General features: G+C 36.7%; 1 protein-coding gene across 1 annotated transcript; it reads right to left on the bottom strand.

Moving 5' to 3' along the window:
• On the bottom strand, window positions 1-27,223 carry LOC134792164 (probable cytochrome P450 304a1). Its single transcript, XM_063763397.1, has 10 exons — window positions 27,076-27,223; window positions 19,185-19,433; window positions 18,375-18,547; window positions 17,145-17,287; window positions 16,536-16,665; window positions 12,115-12,232; window positions 10,708-10,888; window positions 8,482-8,599; window positions 7,658-7,799; window positions 1-1,249 (listed from the first exon to the last, which is right to left on the bottom strand). Exons 1-10 carry the CDS (start codon window positions 27,167-27,169, stop codon window positions 1,065-1,067), a joined length of 1,533 nt encoding a protein of 510 aa, XP_063619467.1. The 5' UTR covers window positions 27,170-27,223; the 3' UTR covers window positions 1-1,064.
• Between the last annotated feature and the right edge of the window lie 406 nt (window positions 27,224-27,629).

The following is a 27,629-nucleotide window of genomic DNA, read 5'->3' as shown; positions in this document are numbered from 1 at the left end:
AAATAACACACGGTTTATTTTAATAAATTTAATTTACTGATAAATTACTAATTGAGCGAAAGAAATACAAAATACTCACGTAATTATTTGTTAGGTACTTGTTTATTAACAGTATCATGGGCATAGTTTATCTAAAACTTATTATTGTGAAGCGCACTAATAAAAAACTCTGGATAGTGGTGACAATGCCCTGAGGGCCTACCGCGAAAATCGAATTTTCGTTATCTGCCTCTATATCGCTCTTACATATTCGAGCGATAAAGAGACGCATGCCTACATAAATTCAGACCAACATTCAATACTTAATCTATGTTTCTGAGGCGGTTGGTAAGAAGTTTATGGTTAGCTACGGACTGGGAGCCGATTTTCTAATTTAGAGCGCTCGATTTCGTGCGACTCCCTTCAATACTATCTCCACTACTAGGCATTTTCTCGATTCCTGATTTCCATCACTCGGATTTCAAAAATAGCAATTCGCTGTGTTTCACAGATTTTCGAGTGGCGTAATCGAGAGCTCGAAATTAAAAAATCAGCCCCCTGTTTAACGACTTTGTTTCATTAAGCTGGTTTGTATTATGTCAAGTAAGTACTTAAATGAAAATGTAAAAGATATAATTGACTTGTTTTAGTCCTAACATCAGCTATCTTTTACTAGAAAATAACCGCACAACGTCTTTACCAACCGTCTGAGATAAGCAATAGACATACTAAATTTGTAGGTAAGTACCCACAATTAACGTAAGTAATTTTAAAATCTGAATAAGAACACTTGGAACATGCACTGAATGAGCCTTTTTCAACATTGCAAGTTATGATGCAACTGTAACTTAACATTAACCTATAGATAATCGCTATATCCTCTGCGTGACCCGCACCGTCTTCCCCGATATAGTAGTGATGATATCCTGAATCCGTCGGACGCGGACTTCGTCAGCGGGCAGCCGTTGGCCGTCGATACGTGAAACGTCTGCATAGCCCGCGAACACTTGGAATATGTACTGAATGAGCCTTCTTCAACTTTACAAGTTATCTAGCAGTTCTTAACCTAACATAACCTATAAATGCTATATCCTCGGCGTGACCCGCACCCAGCCCTCCGGTATAGTAGTGATGATGCCCTGAATCCGTCGGGCGGGCTTCGTCAACGGGCGGCCGTCGGCCGTTGATACGTCGAACGCCTGCATGAAGCTCGCGAACACTTGGAACATGCACTGCCGCGCGTACGTCTCTCCGGCGCACAACCGTCGACCTGGGGAAAACGCACACGGTTAAGTGCTTTAAATTATTAAACACACATTTAGGTTGCCTATTTGACTCGAGTGTTTGACAGAAAGCCTGCCCTGACACGCATATCATGGTCTAATAAAACATGGTCTTCTATTCCCAGAGTGACACGGGCCTACGTCACAATAACATTGCCACTTTATTTCAACATAACATGTTACATGGGTACATTATACCTATGGTTAATAAGTTTCAATATTTCTGTATAATTTTATAATTTTCATTTATATGTATTTTATCTTAAATTTTACAATAACACGTCATTTTTAATTATTCGTTAGCAATATCTTTCGATTCACGAAAGAAATTTCAGACGTTCGGGTAATTCTATTTACATTACTGGCAACACAGGATAGCGCTGTCACATTTGACAATTCGGATCTAGAAAACTTCATGCCCTGACCGTCATCCTTGTCGAACGCGTGTTAATTGTTATTTCCTTCTCGCTCAGTGTCAGCAGTCGCAGTATTTTCCAAACTTTTCACGTCGTAAGCTTGGTTATTAATCTGTAACTGTGAATTAGTTTTTCAAACGTTTGTCTTGTATTATAGATAAATAAAGTTTAATTTAATACATTAGATTTGTTTTATTTTACTATGTTTCTACATGAATAACTTAAAATTAATGCCGTTAAAATAATTTTCACCGTTGGTTAAAATTCTCCCACATTTTAAAGTTTGAGAACCTGTAAACAGCATGATGACGTAGGCCCGTGTCAGTTAGGTCATACGCGAATCTCGGAATAGAGTACCAGGCGGAGTATATTATTATACCATGACGCATATTAGCCGTAACTAGGGTTGCCAACCGTACTATATTATATAGTATTGTACTATATTTTGACTCTCTGTACTATACACTTTTGGAAAAATATATATACTGGGTCAAGCAAATCTTGTCAGTAGCAAACGGCGGCAAATTTGAAAAATCGCGGGTTAGCAACACTGTGTTCGAATAATTCGAAAATAGCGTGTCATCTGTGTTTTATCTGTGGAATGTGGATCGCGAATGACAGCCATCATCTTTGTTTACATTCTGAATCGATTTTATTTCAAGAGATATTTCTGCTGTGTAACCATTAAATACCAATATATTAAATAAGATTGTGCTTAATCAAAGCTAAGATGCCTACAATGCCTACAGTGCCAACTGAGAAATCTAATAAAATATTAAAATCCAGTAGGACATCTACCTGCTGAAGCAATGATTTTATTCATACATTCTTGTTTAACGGCACAGTCCACTTCTAATTTTATTTTGAGATCTTCAAATTAGTTAATCATTTTTATGAACATCACACACCGCTTTTAAATTGTCCGTCCATACCTATTAATAACAATTTCAAACATTTTCAATAGAGAATCCGCGAGTGACAATTTGAATTGACGGGCGCGCTCAGCGGAAAAAAAAGTTTTGGTTCGATGTACATTGTACATTGCTGCTTTTCTTAGCGCAATACTATTCTTTGAGTGTTGCCCTACTTTAGTTTGCTTTACATTGCTACTGACAAGATTTGCTTGACGCACTATAGTACGCTAAAATACTATATTTCCGATTAAACGTATATTACACTCATGTTTAGTATTTTATCTGAAAGTACTATATTTTTTTGGAATGTACTATATTTTTATTCCTTATTCTGGAAAATACCATATTCCACCAAAAAAAGTTGGCAACCCTAGCCGTAACAGACATTAGAAAATTTAATACTTATTGTTTACCGTATTTTCGCTAAAAGATTCCTGATTCAAAATGGCATTCGATTACTGTTACGGCTGTTAGTCTGTGCGAAAAGAGAAGAATCATGGATTGTATGTGGGTCAAACAGATCACTGTGTTATGTCTTTCCTGTAGACATACACAAGAGTTAAGGGCTATAAAGGTTAATTTTCTTATTTAACCCTTATCCACGTGAAAAGGTCCTCCTTTTATTTAGAGAACTATGATAAAATCATTGCTTACATGCCCACAAGCTGTTAACTATTGCCCACAGGAGAGAAAAATGTGCTGTTCGCGATAACACACTAGTTTTCTCTCCTGTGGGCAATAGTTAACAGCTTGTGGGCATGTAAGCAATGATTTTATCATAGTTCTCTAAATAAAAGGAGGACCTTTTCACGTGGATAAGGGTTAAATAAGAAAATTAACCTTTATAGCCCTTAACTCTTGTGTATGTCTACAGGAAAGACATAACACAGTGATCTGTTTGACCCATGTATTGGTTTGGTACCCTTATATTCCACGACACTTCTCTTTCATGAGCTAAATTATCACATACCTACTCTATGCGAGGTGGAGTAGACTCTAGCTGTACTCATAGATCCAGTGACTCCAGTGAGTAGGTACCCAGTAGAGTAGAACCCCATCTATGCAAACCTTTGACAGGTGCCAACTCCATTGGCAACGTCACGGCCTAGGTGGCAAATTATGTACCTAATTCGTACAATAGAATAACATTTATTTGAAAAAAATATAAAATTAATTTAAAATTTGATGGTTGTAAAAGTATTCATAATATTAGTAGCGACATCACATTGTGTCAATTTCTTGAGTCAAATAGGCCCCCAGATCTTTTTAATTTACGCTCTATTGTGTCTGGTCAATTTTGATGGAATCAGTGAATCACGATGCTGCATCTAAGAGTCTAGGAACTGGGACACACACAGTATGTTTACATTTTTAGACGTAAAGGAGGTAAACCACTTTATTAGTAAGTAATTGAAAAAAAAAGTGGAACGTGATACGAACGATTCAGATAGGTCTAGGTACTAAGATAGTCTACAAGTTTTTGCCCACCCTTGCGTAATAGCGGTTGACCATGTACTTTACTGAGACTGAGATATTCATTAAGATGATCCTGCCAGTTAAATTGTCTTTAATCCTACTGATATAAGACTTATATTTACGTAAAAGGGAAAAAATAACAGCTTTGACTTGAAACTGGGACAAGGATTAAGTATCACTTTTTATAGCAATAACAAAATTAAAATATGTCAGATTATGTTTGCATAAGAGTTGCATAGAACTAGATGCACCAGTTGATGGCAAAACTTGAAATCCACCTTGGCATACAAAGGTGAGCATATCTTAAATTAAATTCACATTAATTAATAGAATCAGGTGTTACATTACGTAAATCCATTAATTAAAACCAAAATATGTATTACTTTCTAATAAATAAATAATAATAATATTTCGCAGTTTAACAAGGTAATATTCATGTTTTACGAAATTAAAATGCACATTACTTAAGCTCAAATCTAAAATGTAGAATTTACCTTGCATTTGTGTTACTACATAATATACAGCCTGTGGCCTGTAATACCTACGAACAAAAAATTAAACTGTAGGCTTTACTCCTCATACTGACCAACATTTGTTCAGCAACTTTTAAAAATAACTTGTGGTTTGATTTTTAATACACTTTAAAGTTCCTTTATTCTAAGACGCAATGTATTGCGAATTTTGTTATGTTTAAGGCGTGACAATAGCAACGTCAATCACAATGATATGACGTGGCGATGGCGTCCATTGAAGATAATTTTTATTTTGTATGAAAAATAGGGACTCTAAATACTTCATAATTTTTAAAAGTTGTTGAACAAAAGTGTCACCGTTTGAGGAGTACAATCTATGTTTTAATTATTTGCTCGTGTTACAGGCCCCACCCGGTAGGTATATAAAAACAAGCTCGAGCTATGGGCTCTCTGGAATTACATAGGATGTTCATTGTAATATAATAATATACTGTACTGTAATATATCCACTGAGATATATAGTGTTCTAAAGTGGTATCCAGACGGGACTGATCAAATCAGTCGATTTGATCAGTAATGAAATTAGCGTCAATCTCCAATTTTAGATTTATGGTGATATTAGAGCCCTCTAAATTGGAAAAATGCCCCAGAACGAAAATACTGGCCTCACAAATTGGTATTCTTGCGTCCGCACCTCATTTTATCGGTAATATCGGTCATTATCGGCGGTTGAATTCGGCCAGCCAAATTGGTATTTGCGTCCGCACCTCCTGATTCGACCTGGCAATTGAATCAGATTGGCGAAAATTTGACTAATCTGGATACGCCTTAGTTTGTTAAGCTCGTGTGTACTTAGCTTCAAATATAGTCCCATCCGGCATACATACGGCATAACACTTGGCACTTGGCTTAGCAAATTTGGCATTTTTAAAGAGCCTTTACTAGTAGGTAGGTATTCTTAGACACAAATAAAAGCGGAACCAACACGAGTAAGTCGTAAGTAGTCGTATTCCTATAGATCTTCTAATTCATTGAATTTCCCAAGAATTTACGTAACCCAACGTAGCAACTATAGATGGTCAAGCAAATCTTGTCAGTAGAAAAAGGCGCGAAATTCAAATTTTCTATGAGACGATATCCTTTCGCGCCTACATTTTTCAAATTTGCCGCCTTTTTCTACTGACAAGATCTGCTTGACCCAGTATAGTTATCTATATTCCATTTATCTTACCGTTACCGAAGTAGCATGCCTTTGGTATTTTGTAATAAGTACTTTTTTTTAATTTCCCACTACTCTCGACACGTATTCAATGACAGACATGACCAACGGCAAATGAGGCAAATGGGCCGTACCACAGAAGAGAGTTATTCATAAAAGAGGTGTAAGTAAAACCTAAAAAAAATCGTGCCTTCGATTTTGACACCTGAACTATAAGTAGTCTGTATCATTATTCATTAGGTATTTGAATAAAAGTAAACAAACAATTTGTACATTTTCGGGTAGTTATAACATTTATTGGTTAACCAACCAAATACAAAACCGCCTGAATGAGTACTGAACGACCTGCCTTAACCTACATTATTTGGGTTACATATCAGAATACCGAAAACTGATTTACCTAATGTTGAATCACCTATGCTTGATTCACCTATTTTTAAATTACCTATCGATCATTCTACCTAAACATTGACTGACCTAAGTTTATAATACTTAAGCTCAAATAACCTAATGGACGAAACACCTAATGCACGATATACCTAATGCACGTTTTACCTACTGCACGTTTCAACTAAAGCTATTATACCTAATGCACGAAACACCTATAGCTGATATACCTAATGGACGATACACCTAAAGCTGATATACCTAATGAACGATGTACCTAAACTTATTTACCTAATGGAAGAAATACCTAAAACTGTTAAACCTATCGCACGAAATACCTAAAGTTGATATACTTCCTGAACGAATTACCTAATGTCGATATGCCTAATGCACGGAATACCTAAAGTCTATATACCTAGTACAACGTTCATATAATTTTGCCGAATGATCAAGTGGCAACTCCACCCAATAAATCGTATGATTTCCCAACCTTACAGTAGATACAAAACTTATTTTTTGTAAGTTAACATCATGACGATGAAATAAAAGTCGGTTTTGGCACTGTTTGGTCGCAGTTAACCTAACACGCTCCTCCTGGCTTTGCTCGTCGTCGCACATATCTCGACTCTGGCAAATGACTAGACCTTATATTATAATAAAAAATAGTAAGCCAATTGAATGATTTGGCTAAAAAATATACCAAATGTATGTCCTAATATAGTTTTGATTTTAGATGTTTCGTTCATTAAATGCATCGACTTCAGGTATTTCGTGCATTAGGTGTATCGAATTTAGGTATTTCGTTCATTAGGTATGTTACCTTTAGGTAATTCGATCATTAGGTATACCGACTTTAGGTAATTCGTGCAGTAGGTTTGTTAACTTTAGGCAATTCGATCATTAGGTATACCGAGTTTAGGTATTTCCTGCATTAGGTATATCAACATTAGGTGTTTCGTGTATTATGTATATTAGATTTAGGTATTTCGAGTATTAGGTGTTTCAACTTTAGGTAAATCGGGCATAGGTATTCTGAGCTTAGGTAAACCAATTGTAGGTGAAACGTGCAATAGGTAATTCGTTCATTAGGTGTCATGAGCTTAGGTTAATTGATCATTAGGTATTTAAAAAAATAGGTGAAACGAGCATAGGTGATTCAACATTAGGTAAATCGATTTTCGGTATTCTGATATGTAACCATTATTTGATCATGTAATGTTTCATTTACCCTCAACTAGCCATTTGAGGGTAGATTTTGTTTACTTTTATTTAAATACCTAAAGATACAGAGTGAACTATAATAGACGCCATTTATGTTTTGTGTTCAAAGTCAACTTTAGGTACAGCGTCACCTTCAGCTGCTGTTAATTTCGAGGCACGATTTTTTCTTCGACTTTACTCCTCTTCTACAATCAGTAACTCTTTGGTATAACTTAATACGACGATTTCGTCATAATCTCCACCGGACATGCACTTGCAGGTATTGAGAAAGCAAATGCCGTAAAATTACCTGCTCCAAAAGGCAATGACTTGTCGCTGGCGACATCGAGGCGGCCATTTTTGATAAACCGCTCCGGTCTAAAAACTTCTGGGTCGCCCCATAAGTCCTTGTCTATGTGTAGACTCGTTAGATTCACTCCCACTGCAGTGTTCTGTGGAAATGGTTGCGAGGTTATCGTTAATCGTCAGAGAAAATTAAGCAATAAAACATACATAATGGCAAGTAGGTAAATACAATGTAATAAAAATGTATTTCATCAACGCAAATGTAGCGTGAGGAAACCGGACTAATTCCAATAAGGCCTAGTTTACTCTCTGGGTTGGAAGGGCAGATAGCAGTCGCTTTCGTAAAAAGTAGTGCCTACACCAATTCTTGGGATTAGTTGCCAAGCCAACCCCAGGCTCCCATGAGCCGTGGCAAAAAATGCCGGGACAACGCAAGGAAGAACAGATCAACGCAAATTTAGCGCCTGCACAGTACGACCGACGCACCTGCATCATATCGGATCTCCGTGTGGATGTGGAGTGGATTCTGTGATATGAACACTAGAAATGCGACCATGCTAAGTATGCATACGAAGTGTTACCTCAAATATGGCGATATGTATCACTGCTAAGCTAAGTCCGGGCTAGCGTAATCGGATCTATATGTAATGTACATGTACAGTCGCCATCAGATATATCGGAGCGGCTAAGGCGCTCACAAATATCTGAACACGCCTCTATCTCTATTGCCAGGGCCGTTAGAGTGTGCGCGTTCAGATATTGTGAACACCTTGGCCGCTCCGATATATCTGATGGCGACTGTAGGCACCTAGCTAAGTATATAAGTACCTCCGCAATATGGTAGCCGTCCAGCGTGGTGTCGACGACGCATCGGTGCGGTACTGCGAGTGGTACTGTTGTCTCAAACCGCAGCATTTCGCGCAGGCACGCTTCTGTATACGGCATGCTGTGAATAATTAAATTCCCTAATACATATGGAATACCCAAAAACCAAATTTATGAAATGAAAAGAAACTATTTTAGCGATTCGCGCGCGAAACATACGGGAGCGACGAGCGACATACTCATATTTTAATTTATTATATCTCATGTTTTGTAGGTAATAGTTTTAATATTAGGTTAGGTACTTTTTACTGTAAGCATAGAATAAATAATAGTACCAGGTACAGAAGACTCACTCTCTAACAAAACGCGTCTGTTACGATCAGGACAGATATGGCCGCTAGGTGGCGACAGCCCCACGCGCGGCTTATGGCTAGCCACCAAAATTGGTGTGGAACGGATGTACTTTTAGCTAGGTACCTGTAGCAAAGCGACGAAATCGCGGAGTGAGCCACGTTTGCTGTAAGCTTGGTATTAGGTAATTATGTTTATGGTTTTAATAAATTCCTTATACCTAATTTATATTTATTTTGTATTTATTAATATCCCGTAAGGAAAATGGGGACTGCGGGTTGTATGAAGAAGCGGTCACGTGACGTTATCTCATCCGGGCCCCTTTCCTCTTAACGCACGAACGAACTTAATCATGGGTAATTGCAGTCGTTGACCGGTTAGGTAATCTCTTTTTAGAACAAATTTCACCATAAAATTGCGGTCGTTGACCTGTTAATCCCTTTTGGTTGGTCCATTATTCCTATTTGACAAGCTGCTACCTATTTAATTTGCAATATTTGTTTGTACATACATAATAGGTATAGGTTTGTTCAGGTCAAATCTTGCGAGCTAAATTAGACTCATTAGTCATTTCCCATTATTCAATTGAGCCGAAACTTCACATATGTAGGTACATAGGTAAGTTGGGTGACAATGCAATATATTGGCACAATCGCCTGCGCTGGCGGTGTTCCAGTTAAGAAAACTTTGCCTAAATCGTTACTATGTACTTGCTACCTGCAAGGCGTTCAAACGAGTATCGCCCTAAGGGTGGAACACCGCGAGCGCAGGTGATTGTTCCATCAAATGGAACTGGTCTGATGAAGCCGATGAAGGAGACAGGAGGTGGTCATGGAAACTCTGTAAAACAACGTAACCTTATTTGGGTTTGTTTGAATTGTCTCGACAAGTATTAGTTGCCGAAAAAAAAGTAAGTAGGTACAAGTATAAGCAATAAAAACTTGTATCAAAAATGAAATTTTGACAAAAAACTTATTTATTATTTTACCCCCTTATTTATAAACGTCTACTAAAGTTGACAAGCCGATAATAATCGTTTGTCCCTTTCCGACGTATTGGTATGATGGAAAGGGACAAACGATTATTATCGACTTGTCAATTTTATAGCAGACGTTTATGAATAAGAGGGTTAGACGACAGACCACCGCCGCTAAACAGTTATAGGTAATGCAAGGTTAACAACATGTAATATCTGCGAGACTTTGTTTACAATGAAAATATAAAGAAAACCTTATCCCGAAGTGTTAAGAGCGGGTATTGTATGGGATTATTACACCACCTTGGCATGGGTTATGATGTATGACTATTATGTTTATCGTTGCTTGTCTGTTTACAGGTAGGTAAATAGGTAATCGTAATTTACCGTCTATTAGCTTAACTGTTTCGCTTACTTAACATCAAAGAACGTACCGTACTATCTATACTAATTAATCATTCAAATATACGCAATAGGTAGGTAAGTATGACGTTTTGCAAAATTTTGTACTAGTTCTATTCGCTCGGGCTCTTTAGAACATTCCTTTCGCTTTAAGTAAGTCGCATTGCGAAAATGTCTCGGTCGTAAAATGTGCTCCTTAGCAAAACCTCTCTAATTTAGGAATACCTAATAAACACCAAAGAGGAGTAGGTACCTAAACTAAGTAGGTAAACAAGGAAAAACATTTTACGAAAACAGATTTGCAAATCAGACGATATTTTAACCCTTTACCAGGTTAAGGGATACATATTTCCCACGTACGGCACTTTCAAACATGTGTTCTATTTTCGATGAGTAAGACTGACATTCGATTGTCATTTTTGAACTGTCAGCCTGGTAAAGGGTAAAAGATAATTGTAGCGACAAGCCAAAAGCCATACATAACCAAAAAGGCTTCATACTTTTTCCTGTCGTCCAGATTGGGCATGCGATCGCGGCCGACGACTCGATCGATCTCCTCGTGGATCTTATCCTGGATCTCAGGATGCAAGAACATTTGTTCAACCAGGATCTGGATAACGGACTCGCCGGCTGTCGCGCTCGGGAACATGTAGTCCGTGCAGATCAGGATCAATTGATCCACTGAAATGTAAAGGTTGGTATAGGTAAGCTGGATTTTTAACTGTCCGAATTTTAGGAAGAGCTCTAAACCCTTTGCTCACTAAAGACGTTTACAAACGCGCACAGTACAGTTTTCGAGCGTTCCAATAGATAGATAAAGACTATGGCACGTTATTATTACGCGTGTCGTTAAAATTCGGACACCTTGAAAATTTTCAACTATAATACTGGAAAGTCCTTTTCAGATTAAGGGGCGTATTCAGAATTGTGGAAACCAGAGTGTTGCGTACGAACGTTACGTTTTTTAATTTTGTTTGACACCATTTCTATGCTATGCCATGATACCATGACATGGAATACCATCGGACCAAAAATCTGCTTCGTGCAAGTAAAAATCTGGTGGTATGTATGTTCCAAAATAACAAAATGAAGTGATTTCGATAACGATGCTTCGCGCTCGGCGCATACGCACTTGCAAGAGTTGCAAGTGCGACTAACTGATACGAGTAGTTATGCCAAATTCGCACGTTTCTTGCCCCGTTAGTTATCTTGACACGTTTTAATACCATGCTTCATTAAAAATTGCCTAAAGTGTAGTAAACAAACCAAATTATAAGTTACCTTATCTACTCCGTAATTATGCACTTTTAAAGTATGGACATTGGACTCTATATGTTATCTATTATCTACACTTTAAAACATTGTATTTACATTTGTTTATAGTTTAAATATTATATAATTAATAAAGGTATTCATATAGGATTGAAAACGCCCTTCTTTTCAAAGTATTAGGTAATTGTAAAAGCTGCTTATTTATGTTTTACCTTTTTCTAGATACCGTACAATTAAGTATACCCATCAGAGGATGATTATTCGCTAAATTATGAAGATATTGGTGGGATTCTATTTCATATTTATACTGGGTGATTTGATTACCAGGTATACCATGCCATGATACCTAAAGATAAATACGATAAAAATGTAATTAGGTCCTTATAAACTATCCCCATTGGCCAAATATGAAAATCGCTTGGCCCCTTGGTTTCGTCTACCCACTACAAGCTTCTCAAAGTTTTCTATGGAATAGGTAATAAATAGCTGGTGTTTTTTTTTGTGATTTTGTAATTGGTCTCACTGGGATAGTTTTAGAGTAGGTATGACCTCTTTCTTGATCACGTTCCCCAACCTCCCGTTAGAACCGTTACGCCCTGAAGTTGCTTTTTTTAGCTTCCTAGGTAGATACTTACCAGAGAACGTAGTCCGTCCAGTGTCTCGAATCTCCTCCTTCATTTTTCTGATGTACATGTCTAAGAAATGCCGGTCATGGCTATCCTCATGCGTCGCCATCGCGTGCTCAATTAGTTTCTAGAACAGATATAATTTTACTTTGTGAGGTTGCAAATAGACACCTATTTATCTTTTAGGTACTTACCACAGCAGCAGCACCTTGCAAATTCTCTCTTTAATATTTTAGAGTGCAAAGTGATTTCACTCAAATTATTGTCGTTTCCTCACGTTTATTGGTAGGATTGACTTTTAAGAGCCAACAGGAGTGGTCATTCCTCCATACAAACGTAGTCCTCGTTTTCCTCCGTGGTTTTTGAAGCTAGAGCAATGATTTTTTCAACACAGATTAATATTGTCAATATCTGTGTCGGACCGTTTTGCTTTTTTTGATATTTTTGTTTTTTAAGGCGCTAGAGCCCTTCAAAAACGGCCAAAATGGCCTAATAGACTATGCCGCAATGAGAGGCGTGGTATTCAAAACTGATATCAATTAGCCAAAAAAGCAAAACGGTCCGACACAGATAATTTCATAATCATTTAGATTTCCAAATTTGGTTACGATTGGTTAAGTTTTGGGGGAGGAAAAAGAGGACTACGAAACCTCGATTTTTGTCATTTTTACGCAGGATTTTTCGCCTCAGCTGCAGTTGTCCCTATCGCACTAATTTTAGGGGCGGAGTCAAGTTTCTAAATACGTACACAGCCAGAAAAGTGATGGGCAATAGTCGACATTTAATGTCGATAATCTAGTGATGTAAGAAGTTATCGATAAACCGTCTTGTGTGAAAATATCTAGATCCTAAGATACAAGGGGTTTTGGGTTGAGAGTAGGGAACACATTTTTGTAGTTATGATATACAATCTATTATGAACTTTTTGATTCTAATATTTCAAATTAGAAATCAAAATCAAAAATATTTTATTGCATGGTTAAAATGGGTTAACAAAATTTTTAGGTACCTACAGGCACGCTTCGTATAATTGTCGAGCAATTTAGGGTCCTAGCTGAATTGGTTGTTCCATACTTACTCGTGCTCTATGGAATGTCCAATTTAGCTAGAACCCTAAATGGCTCAACAATCACGGAGCGTGACAGTACAAATGATTCATGTTCTGTATATCCTGCCCTACAAACAATGGCGTTAATATTTGGTTGTCATGTCTATACTTCGTTTTTAAGCATTATTGAAAAAAAAAATAGTAAATACTAATATTAACCACTAAGTACATAACTATTACAAAAAAAGCTAAATAATTATACGATTGCATGCTTAAAAAAGACACGTCACCTTCACTCTAATGCTAAACAAACGAAGAATAAGAACTAACAGCGATAAGACCGCCTGTTGCTACCTTTATCTACATTGTAAATCGGTTTTAGGGTTCCGTACCCAAAGGGTAAAACACGGGACCCTATTACTAAGATTCCGCTGTCCGTCCGTCCGTCTGTCACCAGGCTGTATCTCACGAACCGTGATAGCTAGACAGTTGAAATTTTCACAGATGATTTATTTCTGTTGCCGCTATAACAACAAATACTAAAAACAGGATAAAATAAAAATTTTAGTGGGGCCTCCCATACAACAAACGTGATTTTTGACCGAAGTTAAGCAACGTCGGGCGGGGTCAGTACTTGGATGGGTGACCGTTTTTATAAATAATGGTACGGAACCCTTCGTGTGCGAGTCCGACTTGCACTTCGCCGGTTTTTTTTAAATTTGTTTTTATGTTTGTGGTGTAATAAAGAATATTTTAGAGTCAGACCAAGAAAAGTCTACAGCAATTTTGATAGCACACGCAGTGCAAGTGTTATTTATATGTCATAATTTCATAGAAGCGACGTTTGAAATAATACTTGCACTGCGTGTTCTATCAAAATCGCTATAGATTTTTCTTGGCCTAACTCTACTTTAAATTACAAAGTAAGGCCTAAATTATAAAATAAGGCCCATCAATGTTTTGTTTTTTGTGTTTATTAAACTTGATATTTTGTCTATAGTATTAGCGGACATGGCCTCAAAATTTAAACCCGCTTAAGAATCGGGCCTTATTTCGTGCATTATATACAATACTACCCATTTTTGTGTAGTCATTATTTATACTATAGAAGCATTGTTTGAGTAGCCAATTATTTAAACAGTATTTTTTTAAAGGGCAACGGTGGCAATATTTTAAGGTCTGGATAATAAGATACAGATCTTAATAAGGATATCAATGTAAGTGAATGTTACCATGACTACCAAACAAACAAATGTGATAGAATTTGCCAGCTGGCATTGTAACATTCAGACAGTTACCTATGTACCTAATCTGAAATATGAATAAATTAGTAATATTTTAAACAGGAAAGTAAACCGAATTTTGGCCTGTTGCTGGACACAATCACAATAGTAATTTGTTTTACAAGAGGGCAAAGTTTATCGCCACCGGTTGATGCATTTGCAGCACCAATGGTAGAAAATGCAAGCTCATCATCAACTGCATAATCGACGTTTGATATGACTATTGAATCCGAGCTTTTTGATCATGAATCATGATAAAACAAAATTTTAGAAGGTCGCAGAATAGTGGATTTAAAATATTTATTTTCTGTGATCTCAAATATCAGGCACGATCATACAAATTGTACATTTGCTGATCTTGCCTTTGTCATTGAAAGACGTAAGGGTTTACACAGAGAATATATATTTAAGTGTAATATGTGCAAAAAAAAGGAAACGATACACTCTGAAGACCCAAAAAGAAAATGTTAGTAAATACTGCTCCTCCCCATGGTTACTTGGTTCCTTATTCAACCTACCTGAAATTAAACGAGTAGGTTAGTAAATTATATCATTTTACATTATAAAGTTAAATGTTTAGGTATCTCAATCACTTACTCACTGGTGGACATGGACGCAAAATTTTTGCCCATCTACTTATACTATCTTATAAAAAATGAAATTTTGAAAGTTAGCACGCTTAAAGTTCGTTTTTTTTGCATTAAGGTAACAGATTTTGACATGTCTTATTAAAAATTACCATTGAAAAATAAGTCATAGCAAATATGTTAGAATTATAAATCATATTAATCATATTAATGAGCAAGAGCACCCTAAACCGGCGAGCGTGTATGAGGAATGTTATGAATGTGAAGGAAGCGAAAGTGGTATGTCAGGATCGTAGCAAGTGGAAATCCGTGGTCTCTGCCTACCCCTCCGGGAAATAGGCGTGATTGTATGTATGTATGTATGTATGTATTAATCATATACTTTTTTATATTCTAATTTTTGAAAGCGTTTTTCAATAATTATTAATAAAAAGACACGTCATGATTGTTTACCTTCTTTCTAATGCTAAAAAATAACGAACTATAATAACCGGGCCTTATTTGGTACAGAACCTTGATTTGATAGGTACATCGGATATTCTGGGCCCCTGAGTTTATTACGTAAAGGACAAAATGGTGACATGTGGTTAGAGCTGATACTGTTAAACTAGTGGTTCTGTGCGCTAAGTATAAAAAATAAGCTTCAGCGAACTCATTAAGCCTAGAAAAAACCCTACACCCTACTGCCACTTAAGTCAGTCTTGAGTCTTTGAATCAATTTCCGTAGTAGTACTACTACTACTAAGGTACTAGGAGGTAATAAGGCCTATAGTAGGTATAATAAGGCCTACCTGAAAAATAATGTTCTTACAACAGTGTAACCGTGTTAGTTATTTGAGTAACATATATGTAAAGTGATACAATTAAAAGCTAACAGCAAACCAGTACATAAATTATATCTTATGTACTTCTTATGAATTACACTCTTATAAAGGTTTCGGCTAATTACGCTTAATTACTTGAATAAAGGTAGATGAATTGCGTGCGGTCCAATAGGTAACCACAACTCACGGAGTCCAAAACAATAAGCTGATCAGCAAAGTCAAGTAAACAAAGCCAAGTCACAGTAGTAGAAAGATTATCGAGTTCCGTAAACGTAAGCCGGGTCAAAAAATTCAATCGCAACACAGTAAGTAATAAGTGAACGCCTCGTGGCAGTAACGCACGAAAAATAACATTGCAAATTGTCGGCAATGAGGCGCGCGCGGGTGCAAGCGTACGCATCTGTGTGCGTGCATTACACACACAAATACAGTCTCTCACGCCCCGTCAGAGCGACGGGTATATTCAGCTTGAAATCTCAAAATTTACTTTTAGCTCAGCTCCCGTTTCGTCTTAATGTTTTTCACTCGGCAGCCAAGTTTGTTCGTGCTTCGAAATCATCGCAACTCTCGGGATAAGACTTTTTGAAATTAGCTTGGGTCTCAATATTAGCTAGAGGTGTAAAGAGCAACTTTGCTCTCTTGTTAAACAAATAACTACTTAAGTTATATTAGACCTATAGCTACGTACCCTGAAAAAGTCCGTTAGAAACTTAGTTCCCTGATACAAGTCTTTATAGCCGCTCCATTTGGGGAATAGTTCCTTGAGCCACGGAGTTAAGGAAATAGCTCCGCCGAGGTCGTTGCTGCCGCGCTGGAACCTTTCAATACAACGAGTCATCAAATAATGCAAATGGACTGACTTCATGGACGTATCTCAGGACTGGCCTTACGGGCAATAAGAATGGGGCATGAATGGGGCCAGTACAGCGGTGTCACATCGCTACAACGCGACTGCTTGATGAGTTCGCATCACGCTTGCGATTGGTCCGAACTACTTCTTTATTCAAACAAACACTAGGTATAAGTTTACAGCTGCAGCAGGATGCCCAGACACTTATACTGTTAATACATAGTCAGTATCATAAACAGTTGCGTTCGACTGCACGATTGGCTCGAATTCGTGAGTGACACCGCTGAACTAGTACTATTTTCAGTGCCCGACTGCTCGTCCTGTGATATACGTCAATTACTTACTTATCATTCCCATTTGTCCCCTCATGTATGGCGGCGGTCACGTGGGGCGGGGATTGAAGTAACACGATTAAGTAATGGCGGTAATGCGGTAGCTTTAACTAACCTGAGGGTATTTCTGGCCAAGTCCCAGAGCGTGGGGTAATCTCCACGGGGCAGGGTCATTCCGCTGAACACGTGCAGCATACCGTTGATAAAAGGCACGGAGAGATAGTGCGGCAGGTAAACCAGCTCACCGTTCACAAGTTTCTGGAATTTTAAACAATACCAAGTGGTAAAAAAATAACAGTGATTTGCCGTCGAAATCTATCACGACCAAACTTCGTACGTATTAGAGTTAGACCAAGAAAAGTCTGCAGCGATTTTGACGTTTAAATCACTGCAAACTACAAAATCAAAAACGCTGCAGACTTTTCTTGGTCTAACTCTATCCATGAGACTAACTTTCAGTTAAATTGAATGGCAACATGTTTAGATTTTCAAATTAGTTTTGTAGGCATTATACGATAGGTGATGGACCTTTATTATGTCAAAAATTATAATAGTCAAATTTTGAGGACGCTGAATGTGCATCTCGTAGGTCCGGGTCGTCGATATTAAAAACGTGAATGTAAATACTTATAAACGTGAGCAACATAATGTTTATATTTGACAATTGTTGTTCAACTGATAAGTTATCTAAATTAGTTAAATAAAATACATAATAAAAATATTAAATATCTTTGAAAGAACCTATAAGTGTAAACTGAAATAAATATTATAATACTAAGAAAAAGTGACCAAATAAAAACAAATTGAAATATTTTCTGAAAATAATTTAATTTGTTCTAATAGTAACCAGTAAGTAACCTATAAGTGAAGTCAACTTTCAAGAGTTAATAACCTCTATAGGTAAATAGCTACTTTGTATATTAAAAAAAATTAGACCCAGTAGTAGGGGGAATGGTCATTTTTTGGCTATTTTCTTAAATAACTTCTAAACTATTTATTTTAAAATTACAAAAAAAATATATTTGACATTTTCTAAATGAGATCTTTTATTTGTTATGTAACACGTTACAGTTTAAAAAACATATTTTTTTAATGTTCTCATTTCCCCCCAAAAGTGGCCTCCATGTTTAAAATTCATTTGTTTACGTAAGATGTCCGTCTTTGGGTCACGAATTTACATATGTGTACCAAATTTCAACTTAATTGGTCCAGTACTTTTGGAGAAAATGGGCTGTGACAGACGGACAGACAGACAGACAGACAGACGCACGAGAGATCCTATAAAAATCGCACGAGTGGTTCGATTTCGTCCTTTTGAGGTACGGAACCCTAAAAACTTAGTTACCTTTTCATCATCGTTCCTCGGACCATTGATCCTCATGTCGATCATCTCCTTGATCTCATGGGTGATGGCATCTTCGAGCTCGACGCAGCGCCGCCCGAACCCAAAATCGCGCATGTAGCGCAGGGAGAACCTCCGCTGAGTATGCCAGAAGTAACCGTCCGTGAAGAATATACCTGCAATCAAACATACAAGTATTCTAGTACCTCTACTGGAGAGTTCGGTATATGAAGTTGCGACACTTGTAACGAGTCACGAGACTACTTAGGTTGCAAATGAGAATAAACGCGCAAAGCTTAAAGCAGATGACACTGCAATCGTTAAAACATGTCTTTCGTGCCAAATCCGAAGAATAATGATTCTTAGTCTTGTTAGCCACAGGCTATTGTTTGATTCTAAGACAGTTGGAATCATTACGTATAATCTGTGAATTTTTTAGCCTTATTATAAATGGAGTTGACTGCAAGCCGACCGCTCTCAAATGTAGATCTCAACTACTGCAACTTATTGTCCGTGATGAGGGCTTGATAAATTACTTAAAAGCCCATTTCTTCGTGAACTAACTTAAGCTATAAAGCTGTAAAACATACATAATTATATGTAACGTAAGCATAAGATAGTTGGATCTTTAGAATAAATATGAATAGGTATCCACTACAATGGACTAATCACTGATCGTATAAGAATTCACTTAGGATGCTAGCTCAGATCATATGATCAGAGTTAGGATCGAAATTCGCGCGGGAAAAAAAATGCCCAATACCTTGTGCTTGTGACCAATACGTGAAACGTTACGAATGTCAAGATACTAACCCAGCTGTTTCCAGAAAGCCCGCAGCCTCCCAAGAATGATATCCAGACGCCCATCGAACTCCTCTCTGTTGAGGACTTCTTTCACCAGGGCTGGGCCGTTGGCGACCACCGCTGGGAAAGGCCCCAGGTAACAGCCGACCAGCCGCGTCTTGTACCGGCGGCCAAGCTTGATGAAGGCCCCTGCTAAGTTGTTAGGAGATATGGCGTGGAGCAGGAAATACGCTCCATACACTGGGAGGCTTGGCGGGCCTGTGGTAGATGCAGATAAAAATGATAAAATAATAAAGATGAGGTTCATAACAATCGAATTTATAAAGAGGACAGTTTTTAATTGACTTTTTCCCTTGGTTGACTTTTTTCAATCCATCAGTACAAATCTAAAAGTTTATCTGATATTAGCTTAAATATCATATATATAAAATTGAAAAACCAGAACGGGATAAAAAACGAGGGAAGAAGCGAGATGGCGCCTTACAAATTTCTAAAAAAGTTTTTGACACGTTTCTCGAATACGACGCACGTATGATAAGAAAAACCTGTTCAAATCAATTATCTACATATGGGAATAGAACTAGACCATAAAAACTATCGCTTCCGATGCGTATTTAATTTACAATAAGGAAAAGAAATTTTCATAACAATCTTCATCGGCCATTTCTCGGCAACTCTCGGTTGCTTTCGTTTGGCGGTGCTACAGATTAGACCAAATAATCCGTAACTTAAAGTAAACTAAATTATGTTTGTTATGTTGGTATACAGGTATTTCTGAGTTTTTTTACACGAAGTAAAATAAAAAGTGCTGCCAACCTCAACCTTAGTCTATAGAGCCCATACGAGTGATTTATGTCATATTACTTATCATTCTTATCTTCTTCTTCTTATGGTGCCATATCCTATCGGATGTCGGCGATCATCATGCGAAAGTTTTCTCTGTTCTTTGCCGTTCTAGAAAGAGTGGCGGCGTCCTTGGTACCGGTCCAATCCCCGATATTTTTACTCCATGATGTTCTAGGTCTTCCTATACCTCTTTTACCCTCTATTTTACCTTCCATTATATTTCTGAGTATGTCGTATTTACTATTTCTGTAGATGTGGCCGAAGTAGGCTGTTTTTCTTCTTTTTATTGTTAACACTACTTCCATTTTCTTTTTCATTTTGTTTAATATTTCTTTATTGGATACTTTGTCTACCCAAGATATTTTTAACATTCTTCTATAAAGCCACATTTCAAAAGCATTTAATTTTTTGATTGCAGACTTATTTAGAGTCCACGCTTCCGACCCATACATCAGGATCGACAGTACATAACATTTGACTAACCTCCATCTCAATTTAATTCTTATGTCTTTGTTTATATATAGTTTATTCATTTTCATAAAGGCACTTCTGGCCACCTCTATTCTAGTACGTATCTCCATTTCTGGGTCCCATCTCTCGTTGAGCCAGTATCCGAGGTATTTGTACTTGTTTACTCGTTCTATTGTGTTCCCGTTTATGCTTAGATGTTCACTATCTACATGGTTTTTGCTTACTATCATATATTTGGTTTTAGAGATATTTATTTTCAGGCCATACTTTTCAAATTTTGAATTTAATCGATTTAGTAGGATATTCAGCTCATTAATGTTATTTGCTAGTATTGCTGTATCATCTGCATATCTTAAATTATTTATTACCATACCGTTACTTTTAATTCCTATGTTTGTATTTTCTAATGCTTCTTGGAATATAAATTCCGAATAGAGATTAAAAAGAGATGGAGACAGTATACACCCTTGCCTTACTCCTTTACGTATGTTTAAGTCTTTGGGGTTTTCTTGACCTACTTTGATATGGGCCGTTTGGTTCCAATACAAATTCTGCAGCAGTCTCTTGTCCTTATCATCGATATCCGTGCGTTGTAAAAGTAGTAGCAGCTTATCATGTTTAACATTGTCAAACGCTTTTTCAAAATCAATGAAACAGACGTAGACATTCTTCTGATGTTCCAGACATTTCTGTATGAGTACTTGGATGGAAACTAACGCCTCTCTAGTCCCGAGACCATTACGGAAGCCAAACTGCGTCGGGCTGATGTTATTGTCGATCCTACTGTATATTCTGCCATGTACTATTTTAAGGAGTATCTTAAGTGCATGACTCATCAAGCTGATTAATCTATAGTCACCGCAGTACTTAGCTGTTATCTTTTTTGGGAGTGGTAGGAACGTGGACATAAGCCAGTCTTTAGGGATTATACCAGTATCATATATATTGTTTAACAACTCAACCAAAATCTTCATATTATCATCATCTACCAATTTTAGAATTTCCGCATATACCCCATCGGGTCCCACCGCTTTGCCATTTTTGAGCCCTTTTACAGCTTTCAGAACCTCAGATTTTAGTATTGATGGACCTTCCAGATTATCACTATTACGATTATCCCGACTATCCATTCTATTGTCATTAAAAAGGGTTTCTATATATTTCTCCCAAGTTGCGCCCTGTTCGTTTTTGTCTAAGATCAATTCATTACGGTCATTATATAGTTTACTTGTAGTGTGTTTTTTATTTGTCTTTGTAAAGTCTTTTATCTTTTTGTGTAAGTTAAGACTGTCATGCTTGACATCTAGTTTTTCAATTTCTTCACATTTTTCTTCTAGATATTTTTCTCTTTCTTTTCTGATTTCAAATCTTATCTTGTTGTTAAGTTCGTGATACTTTTGTTCATTGGTATGTTTATGTTCCCTCCGTTCCTCCATTAACTGTAGTATGTCCTGTGTTATCCACTCGTTTTTACTGCAGGGTTTTTTAGTATAGCCAAGTTGCGTTTCCGCAGTTTTAAGAATAATTTCCTTAATCTTTTCCCACTTGTTTTCTACTTCTATGCTTTCGTAAAAGTCAGGTTCAGTCGTTATCATCTTGCTTATTTCATTGTTTAAATAGCCCTTGGCTCTATCCTTAATATCGTTATCCTTTAGTTGAGTAACATCAAAATTTATTTTCCTTACTTGCACTTTTCGCATTTGTTTTAGTTTCAATTTAATTTTTGCTACAACTGGGTTGTGATCTGACCCTATGTCGGCACCAGGATATGTCTTCACATTACTGATTGAGTTTCTGAATCTGGAGGGTAGCATTATGTAATCTATCTGGTTCCTTACGATTTTTTCTGGATGATGTTTTGGAGAAGTCCAAGTATACAGGCGTCGTGGAGGTTGTTGATACCAAGTATTTGTAATAATTAAGTCATTTTCTTTACAGAACTGTATCAACCTGTCGCCCCGTGAGTTTCTCTTGCCCAACCCGTGTTCACCAACTACTTTCCCTACTGAACCTTTCCCGACTTTTGCGTTAAAGTCACCTATCAATATTAATATTTCTTGTGACTTTATTCTTTTGATTATTTCTTCTAGCTGTCTGTAGAATTCTTCGATCTCTTCTTCACTTTTATCAGCAGTAGGTGCATATGCTTGTAGCACATTTATATTGAAAGGGTGAGCTCTTATTTGTAGTAACATACATCTTTCCGAGTAGGGCAAAAAATTAGTGACATATTTAGTTAGCTCTTTCCTGACAAGTATTCCAACTCCGTGATGATGGTATCTGTCGGAAGCAGGGTCATTCTTATCAATCAAAGTAATTACTATATTATTATTATCAATTTGTATTTTGTTGTTTTAAATTTCTTTATGACTTATTATTATTCAGATTGATTTTCATGGCTCGGCAAATATTGTCATTCGTCCAGGGAAAGGGCTGCCGAGATGAGCCAAAAATACAAAGTTATAGAATGGGAGACGAGCGTACTTGGGACAACAAAATGGGAGACGCCCGATGGCGAGAGCTATCGCAAGATCGCAAGAAACATGACGTGATCTGGTATCGGAGGCCAGGTGAGTCCTTTGGATCGTTGCGTCACCTTAGCCGTAGTAATGTTAAGATCCAGAAAGGGAAATGGGGACTACCTACGTTTGTATGAAAAGGCGATTTATGGGTGGTGGTCGTCCATATTCGTGGCTTAAAGCGGAAAATAAGTAATCTAATGAACGTTTTTGCAACTAGGCTTACAACAATAACTAATAATTTTATGTTAAAACAAGTTTTAAATAAATACCTACGTACGTTATAAGAAATTTTCGAATTAAGTTATCCAAATAACGGCTACCTACTTGACAAATAAGAAATCCTTATCACAGTTATAAACCCTGGCAGGGTTGAATACATAATAATGTCGGTATTTAACTAAACATAAGACAAACTCTTTATTTCATTTACGCGAGCGGAGCTGCGGGCCCGTCTAGTATTTAATAAACTTTCTTCTATATTATAGAGGAATTCTTCCCTAGGTGTACCTAAGTACCTTTTCTACTTTCGGTGTCTTTATTCTCCTATTCAATATTCACGTTTTACTTACGATTGTATTTAATCATAATCCACATCACTGTTCAACTTTTAAGGTTTTTTGAATATTTTTTACGTGTTATTACGACAACACCTTTTAGGTATTATTCACTCGTTTGTTTTTTTAGCGATAAGTAAAACCATAATGTAACGCATTTTGTTTTTAAATAACTCGTTGTACCTATCTATATACATAGTTTGAATTTAGAATTTGTTACACAAGAATACGGTCAACAATTGAATGAGTTGCCTGTGTGGCGGCAGATGTCAACAAACAGTAAATTTTATCTAACAAGGAAGGGTACCCAACTGGCCGGCTCCGATTTGATTAATTTTTATATATGTTATAGAGTAGTCTAAAATAACAGACACGTATTTTTTTGTAGCTGCCCATACTCAACTTCCTGGGAGAAATTGGCCTCCAAAGTACTGAAAAGTGACAAAACGCTCTAACTTCTGTAGAGAGTTTTGCTCAAGCAAATTTCTAGTTAATTCCTGGTTTGAATATATGTTAGAGAACAGAGATGTGAAAAATACTTTATAAAAAGTATTTAAATACAAAATACAAATACTTGCTTAATATAAGTACTATTTCAAATGCAAAATATAAAATAGTTTTTAAATTTGTATTTCAAATTTGAAATACAAATTTAAAAACTATTTTGTATAAATTTTTATACAAAATAGGTATTTTCAAAATACTTTTTAAAAATACAAATACTTTGCGATAAAAGGTACTCTGAACAGTGAATACCTAGTCTGAATTAAAAAGTTTACTCGGAATTTCCGAGTTGAAAAGGCTCTCTTTATTCTTTGAAAACAGTGTGTCAATCAGTCTTCTATCTAAAGTGCAAATTTCTAATTGTTTGCTCATATTAACCGGTAGGATGGATAGATGATGGTTTTTAACGGCCAATTTTTAAAAGCATTAATTTAGATTTGTAATGTTTTACAGCTAGTATAATGCCTCTCGTTGGTGTGATGAAAACGTCTCGTTTGTGTTTCACCAGGGCAGAAAAGTTTGTTCTCCTCTCCTCTCGTACCTTGAAACCCTCGCAACACTCAAGATTCCACTGTTTTAACCACTCGTTACGCTTGTGGCATGACCACAATGCGACGTTACTAAACAGATTCAACAGTTCCATGTTAAAAGAATGAGAGAGTTGCCAGTACTGTATCAGAATAATGTAGGTAGCATGGTATAATAATATACTCCGCCTGGTACTCCATTCCGAGATTCGCGTATGACCTAACTGACACGCGCCTACGTCATCATGCTGTTTACAGGTTCTCAAACTTTGAAATGTGGGAGAATTTTAACCAACGGTGAAAATTATTTTAACGGCATTAATTTTAAGTTATTCATGTAGAAACATAGTAAAATAAAAAAAAACTAATGTATTAAATTAAACTTTATTTATCTATACAAGACAAACGTTTAAAAAACTAATTCACAGTTACACATTAATTACCAAGCTTACGACGTGAAAAGTTTGGAAAACACTGCGACTGCTGACACTGAGCGAGAAGGAAATAACAATTAACACGCGTTCGACAAGGATGACGGTCAGGGCATGAAGTTATCTAGATCCGAATTGTCAAATGTGCACAGCGCTATCCTGTGTTGCCAGTAGTATAAACAGAATTACCCGAAAGTCTGAAATTTCTTTCGTGAATCGGAAGATATTGCTAACGAGTAATTAAAAATGACGTGTTATTGTAAAATTTAAGCTAAAATACATATAAATGAAAATTATAAAATTATAAAGAAATATTTTAAATTATTAACCATAGGTATAATGTACCCATGTAACATGTTATGTTGAAATAAAGTGGCAATGTTATTGTGACGTAGGCGCGTGTCACTCTGGGAATGGAAGACCATGTTTTATTAGACCATGGTAGGTAGGAGTTACATCAGAAGAGATGTATAACTCCTACCTACATTAGCTACTATAAAGTATTTTGTATTTTGAAAATAGAAAATAGGTCCCAAAAACTATTTCAAATAAAATACAAAATAGTTTTCTTCAAAAGGTATTTAAATACAAAATAGGTATTTTGCATTTTAAATACAAGTATTTCAAATAAGTCACATCTCTGTTAGAGAACATGAAAAAATTATGGACACGTGTTTTGTTATTTCGGCTCAAATTTATATTTTACAAAAAAAATACACACTTATTTACCCTAGGCCCCCTAGGGCCATCCGGGCCCTGGCCCGGGGCGCCAACCCCCAAGGGCGGCATATCCGCCCCTGGCGGATTGCATTTTGTTTTTCTTCCTTGACTTCTGGGGCGGCGAAACGTATTGGCCCAGGGCGCCAAATTTCAAAATACGCCCCTGGCCCTTTATCTAAAACTAGGTTGAAATAGGGTCAGACCTGCACTCGAGAGCAATGAGAACAGTAGGTACATACTATTATGTTGTATAGGTGATACCTACTAGGTACCTTTAATTTGAGATGGTATTTATTCAAGGGCCTCGTAGGCTAGTCTGTTCTGTAAGTTTCGGTATGCGATATTTCTAACCAGTTTTCCTATGTTTCGGATGTAACTCGAATTGTATCCGGGTAGAATATCGCTTTTCCCAATTAAGTACATAATTTTTAATAATAGAGGAGTTATTGGCGATAATTCAAAAACCGCTAAATTGATAATTATTAAACTAAAATCCGTTAAAAGTATTGCACGAAGTCTTGACTCTTGATAATTCAGCATAAATACGTCTCACTGCTAGCTGGGCACTGGGCTCACTCCCGACTCTCGAGTCTCTCGACGCTGGCCCAAAGCGGATTGACCCTTGGATTTTCTTCGCGGATGCATGCAGGTTTCTGCAGGGTGTTTTCTTCACCGAAAAGCGACTAGTTATTTATTTAATTTTTTTGTTACCTTTTAAATTCAAAAATCAAAACATATTTATTTCATAGTTTGTTTGGATGTTACATAGGTGAAGTACAATGATCCCCACACTAGGCTTAGCCTGTGACGTGGGGATCTAAGCCAAATACGATGTATTATGAAATCTAGTAAGTACATTAAAATTAAAAACAAAGAATTTTTATTAAATGACTGTGAAGTGAAAGTGTTTATGTGAAGGTATGTGTGTATGTATGTGAGTATGTATGTATTACCTACGACAAACAGAAGAGAAGAAGAGGAGCCATGCATGTTATTCATCTTTTGGGATCTGATGCAAAATAATGTTGAAGTCTATAACTAACTATAGTCATTTCAAAATGTCCTCTGACTCAAATAGGTATTAAATAAATTACTTATTTAAGGTTCACATAAATTTATAATGTTAAATAGTTATAGACATAACACTAGTACCCCTGAGCATATGCTCTATGCTCAGACCTCCAAAAAAATTTTGTGCTTGGGCGCTGGCGTTTAAACTTGAATTGAATGAAGTAGAGGTGGTAGTCGTAGAGCCTACAATTGGAGAATTGGAGATTATGAAGCCCATTAAACTACCTACATAAAGTGTTCTTAGATTATCTTACCGGGTGGAAAATTATCAGGCTTCTTAAACGCGCTTTTGTACATATAAAACAGAACGAGCGGGAATAGGACAGCGGCCACGATTTCCGCGAACATCTTGAGGCGCGCGCGGTGCGACTTTGCGTCTGCTCGGCTGACTTGTTTGTGAACTATCTCGCATTTATCAAAATTGTACTGTATCAAGCCGTTACATTCCTATATGTTAATTAATATAATTAATTGCCCGCGAATTCGCTCGCTTGACGCTCAAGATTCCACTTTTTTAACCAATCTCTCGCTCGTGGCTAATATGCACGTCGTTACTGGATATTTTGCTTACTCGGGTATTAGTAGGTACTACCTAGGTACTGAGAGTTAAAAAAACAACAACCTTGTAAAACAAATAACTACTTATTTCTCAGTTGTTACCACTGGTCACAACTTAGTGGTAACCAGTGGGAATAACCCACATTTTAATGAAACACTGGAATATTGTTTTAAATAGGTATTAAATAAATTACTTATTTAAGGTTCACATAAATTTATAATGTTAAATACGATCATACAAAATATTATA

The sequence above is a fragment of the Cydia splendana genome, chromosome 7 (assembly GCF_910591565.1).
Source record: "Cydia splendana chromosome 7, ilCydSple1.2, whole genome shotgun sequence".
NCBI classification, from domain to species: Eukaryota; Metazoa; Arthropoda; class Insecta; order Lepidoptera; family Tortricidae; genus Cydia; species Cydia splendana.
The sequence above is the reverse complement of the archived record's forward strand: the minus strand, read 5'-3'. Positions and strand labels throughout refer to the sequence as shown.